The sequence below is a fragment of the Sinocyclocheilus rhinocerous genome, unplaced genomic scaffold (assembly GCF_001515625.1).
Source record: "Sinocyclocheilus rhinocerous isolate Xijiao unplaced genomic scaffold, SAMN03320098_v1.1 scaffold444, whole genome shotgun sequence".
Lineage (NCBI taxonomy): Eukaryota > Metazoa > Chordata > Actinopteri > Cypriniformes > Cyprinidae > Sinocyclocheilus > Sinocyclocheilus rhinocerous.
The window spans coordinates 2,176,122-2,181,285 of NW_015645540.1; the positions used below are offsets into that span (position 1 = coordinate 2,176,122).

The 5,164-nt window shown below is 38.2% G+C and overlaps 1 protein-coding gene across 2 annotated transcripts in view; it reads right to left on the reverse strand.

Annotated features, from left to right (window-relative positions):
- Positions 1-5,164, reverse strand: part of klhl6 (kelch-like family member 6) — a 23,462-nt gene that overhangs the window by 3,932 nt on the left and 14,366 nt on the right. For both annotated transcript variants that reach the window (XM_016510118.1, XM_016510117.1), the window contains 3 exons: positions 3,645-3,810; positions 2,336-2,785; positions 1,249-1,486 (listed from right to left, as the gene is read on the reverse strand). In XM_016510118.1, coding sequence (XP_016365604.1) covers positions 1,249-1,486; positions 2,336-2,785; positions 3,645-3,806 — 850 coding nt within the window. In that variant the 5' untranslated portion in view covers positions 3,807-3,810. The remainder of the gene's footprint in view (positions 1-1,248; positions 1,487-2,335; positions 2,786-3,644; positions 3,811-5,164) is intronic.

Below are 5,164 nucleotides of genomic sequence, written 5' to 3' on the forward strand. Positions count from 1 at the left end.
AGAACGATTTCTTCGATTTCATAATCGCGTAATTAAATCGTCTGCGATTATGAATGCGATTTTCCGTAGCTTGTCAGAGAACTACAGCTCTGTGTAGTAAATGCTGCTCCATCTGAAAGCACGTGAAAATACCACATTTAATAGCGTTTTTACTCCAAACTCACTTCATAACATCAGTCGAGTGTTTGCAATAAATCATTCTATGAGATTATGTGGTTTCTTACACAGAATAAGGCACGCAACATATTTCATAGTATTCTAAACAGTGATAAAAGCTATCGTTGCGTTCCAAACGGGATATATCGCCCTCCGAAGGGCACTTCGGAGTGAAAACAATCATGGCCGCCATATTGAAGGGTCGTTCCAAACCGAAGTGCTCAAAACTGTCCACTTCAAAGGGCCCTTCGGAATTAAGGATTTTGAAGGGTACAACTAATGGACACTTCGGGCTCCCATTATCCTTTGCGCAGATTCTTTGCATGATGATGGCGCCTCCGTGTGGGCACGTGATGATGACGCAGAAGGGCACTTCAAGAAACAGTTATTTGGTTCCCTACACCCTTCAACCCTTCGAAGCTCTCACTTCGGAGGGTAAACCCTTTGAAGGGATTAGGGCATAAGGATGAGCCGTTCCGAATTAAACGCAGGGTATGTCGATTAGCATTGCATTATTATATACTTTATTATAATAAAATCGAGCACGCCCTCTGGCCTTCGGATGGAGATTTACTGCTGATCACAGAACCGTGCTTCACTGAAAGATACGCATGACAATCGCAGCTTCTGCCTAATCGCGATTTATCGCCTTTGCGATTTAATTTCGATTAATCGTGCAGCCCTACAATCTACCCAGTCGAGCTTTGAGATGAACAGAGAGACAATTATACCAAGCACATATTCCATATTGCACAACAGTCTGTATTACAGATTGAAAAAACAACAGCAAGATCTGCTTATTTTCTCCAAATAACCTTACTCTCCTAAGAAAATAGATGCGTTGTTGTACCTTACAACAAAGATAGTCTATATGTGCACTCCATGATAAAGCAGCATCCACATAGACACCCAAATATTTATAGGAAGACACTTGTTCAATCTGTATATTATGTATGGTCACTTGTTTTTGATACCTACTTGAGAGACAAAAAATAATTTCCTTTGTCTTCTTTTCATTTATAATAAGTGCATTCCTCAGTGTGATGTACTGTGATGTATCTCAGTGTGCCAGTGTGATGTACTGATGCTCACCCGATATGTAGACTTCGTTTCTGAAGGTGACACACGCAAACTCCACCCACTTCTTATTTTCATTCTCAGATTCCATCTCTGTGTTCGGTAGTTTTGCGACCTCTAAGCAGCTCCTGCGTAGTGGGTCCAGACAGGTCACCTCAGATACAAATTTCTCATCCTTTGTGCATCCTCCAATAATCATAAAAACCTCAGACTGGAACTCCTGCACTCTTGGTTTGGTGCGCTCTGAGATCACCTATAAACCAAGAGGATTTAAAAGGGATAGCTCACCCAAAAATGAAAATTCTGTCATCATTTACTCACCCTGAAGTTGTTCCAAACATGTATAACGAGGGGTGAGAACCAGAAAGGCGTAAGTGACATTTCAACTTTACAGGAGAGCCAAAACAAAAATTTTACCATAGTTTGATCTGAATTTGTGTACTGATTTCAATAGTTTTTAATAAAAATTTGTACACTCATGGATGACAGTACTTTTGCCAGTAGAAAGAGCTCATTAAGAGCTTTCATTTGATATATATATCTCAATTTCACCAAAAATGTCACTTACGCCCTTCTGTTTCTCACCCCTCGATAACTTCTTTGTTCTGTTGAACACAAAAGAAAGTTCGAAACCAAACAGTTGGCACTAGCCATTGACTTCCACAGTATGGAAAAAAATTCTATGGAAGTCAGTGGCTACCGTCAACTGTCTGGTTACCAACATCTCGCAATTCAGATTTGCGAGAAATTAACTCAAAATTGTGAGATAAACTTTTTTTTAATTAATTAGTTGAACTGCATAGTTTGTGCCTTGTTAAATATTATTAATAATAATATAATTATTACATATTTATTTGCAATATTCCAAGTTAGAAGGTTCCCTGTATAATTTACAGAATTCGCTAACTAGTTCTAGTTTCTTTCATATGTAAGCAAAGTGAACATTATGAATTAATACACTTCCTCCAAAAAGAATGCTTGCCATGTCATTATGACGCACAGTCATAATTCCCAAGCTTGGATTTCACTTCCTGTATTTGAATCTTGTGACCCCTTCAACATGACATCAAGCATTTAGAAAGGTCACATTTGTAAAACTGACCTCTTTTCCTGAGAGGTGATAAACCCGGGCCTCCTGCAGCAGTGGGAACACCTCGGCACATTGGCGGATCAGAGGGTCTCCTTCCACCCTTTCTACAAAGTACCATGGGTCCAACAAGGGCAGCCTTACATGTGTGAGGACACGGGGCAGCTGAGCTATTCTTTCATCTTGTTGGGCCCTCACCCAACGTGTAACCACATCAAATACCTGCTCCTCTTCTGTTACCCCCAAGTCATCATGCTGGAGCAGACTGACCAACACATCTGCTGGAAGCTCAAGGATCTCATCATGGTCCGCTACTTGAGAGAAGTTTTGGATAATGTAGGTGTAGACTTGGGCTTTCAAAGACTCCAGCGAGTGCACATCAGCTAGATGCAGGATTCCCACACAGTTGTCTGGGTGTAGGGCTTCTGCTAAGTAACTGGCACAGGCGTCCACAATACGCGGAAACTGCAAACATAGATTAGATTTGAGGTCATTACAGAGCATTAAATTATCATTTCGCATTTAGACATTTAGGGACACTACCATTACAGACATTTTGGGTCAGTAAGATTTCATTTTTAAAGAAATTAATACTTTTATTCAGCAAGAATGCATTAAATTTATCAAAAGTGACGTAAAAGTGATCAAAAGTGGGTAAAGGCTTGTACAATGTTGCAAAAAATCGCAATCCTGAAAAAATGTATTATGGTTTCCACAAAAATATTAAGCAGCATAACTGTTTTTAACATTGATAATAGTAAGAAATGTTTTTGAGCACCAAATCAGCATATTAAAATAGTTTCTGAAGGATTACGTTACGTAATTTTAAATCATTATAATATTTTACAATATTAAAGCTTTTACTGTATTTTGAGGAAATAAAGCAGCCTTGGTGAGCATAAGAGATTTCCTCTTGAAAACTATTAATAAAAAAACTTTTAAGCAGCAGTGTTCTTATAAAGTATATATCTACTGTAAAGCACTTTGTAAAAATTGTTTTCAAAGGTGCTGTATAGATAAAACATTACTTATTGTTATTATACTTATATCTTAACTTTATAAGATATATAATATCTTAATTATCTGAAATAACTTGAAACAGTTTGGATGTCTTCACCTCCAACTAAAGAAACAAAAACATAAAATACCACAAATGTGACACTGGGGAAGTCATGTGTCACATAAAATGTCATGTGTACCCAGCAAAAACATACTGGCAGACATTAAAATTGTCATACTTGACAGAGACCGTGTTACATATAGGCTAATCCACCATAAAAATTATTTGATATAAAATTTGATAAAAAGCTGTCATAGTACAAACCTGAAATAGGCTGGCTGCCTCAAGCATTCTCTGAACATTGTCCTTGGTTATGATGACTTTGCTGGTGTAAGTGTATTCTAACAGGATTCTCATGGTGTCAGCATCAATGCCTTTAATATTTATGTTTTCTTCATGTTTTTCTCTCAAATCAGTACAAAACATTGCTCTGTAAAATATACATTTATAAAAATTAAATTTATTTCAAGACTTAAAAATGTATATTTAGGGCTGGGCAATAAATCGATAACTATAATTTTCGCGCAATATAAATTTCCACGATAAACGATATGAAGAGTTCAATAAATGTTCGATATAATGTTTATGAGGCAAAGGCGGAACGGAAGAGCGCTAGTCATTTGAAGCGCGTCACTCGGACCGTTTATCTGCTCGGATCAAAGTTTAAACGGCAGCGTATGGGGTTAGATCTCTGCCACAATTCTGCATGCGAAAGATCACATTTTGAGAGCACAAAAGTGCATTTTGCACGCGCGCGATCTGAGTTTTGTGAAGAAAATGTTCATCTCGCAAAGAAAAAAGTATTTCGAGCACACTAAAATCAATTTGGCATTTAAAATAAGTTTTTGGATGTGTGCAGATCTTTTCTTTTGCGTGTGTAACGTTTCACTAACTTGCTCCCTTGATGCCCACCCTCAGTGCTCTCTAAATGCCGACGGCTGGCTTGCTCAACACAACCCAGCGTTACAATATGCCATAATTCCAGCCAATCAGAGACAAGGCTGCTAAATTCTGATTGGCTGCCTTGACAACCAATTACATCATTCCTTGTATTACTGATGACAGCGGAAGTGGGAAAATACTAGGGCGGTGTTCGATACATCGATACGACGATGTATCGTCACAGAGATTTGACGATACGAGCATCGATACAGCTGGCCCTGTATTGATATTGTGACACGTGTGCAGCAGTGGACCGCGCTTAATTTGAATACAAGAACACAGTTTAAAACGGAGTAAAAAAAGTGCAAGGTTTCTAAAAAATAATGAATAGAGCATAATATGTAGGCTCTAACAAGATTTAATCTGGCCGCAGAGGAACACAACCGGGGCTGCCTGATATAAAGAGACGTCATCTCCGAAACAGAGCTTCCCACTTGCGTAATACGGAAATATCTACTAAGTGTGTTACTTATCTTTGTCGACCTGGCAACCATGTGCACGCACGCTCTTTGAAAACACCGGTTAGCTTGCAGTTTAGCGATCTCCACTTCAATATTCTATTTTCAGAAAAGTGTAATTTATCAAGTGTTCATTTATGAGAGAGAGAGAGAGAGAGAGAGAGAGTGAGGCTGTGTATGTATGAATTACCACCGCTTTGCTGTTTCTCTATTAACAGTGAAGCTGTGGATTTAATTGCTTTAGAAACAATGAGTACATTACAATAAAAATTTATCAGAATGAATACAATATTATTTATGGGCTTAAAAACAAGATGCAAACAATCAGAATATTGTACCTGGGGAGTGCACAATGTAAACATGAAACATATGCCATTACCTATA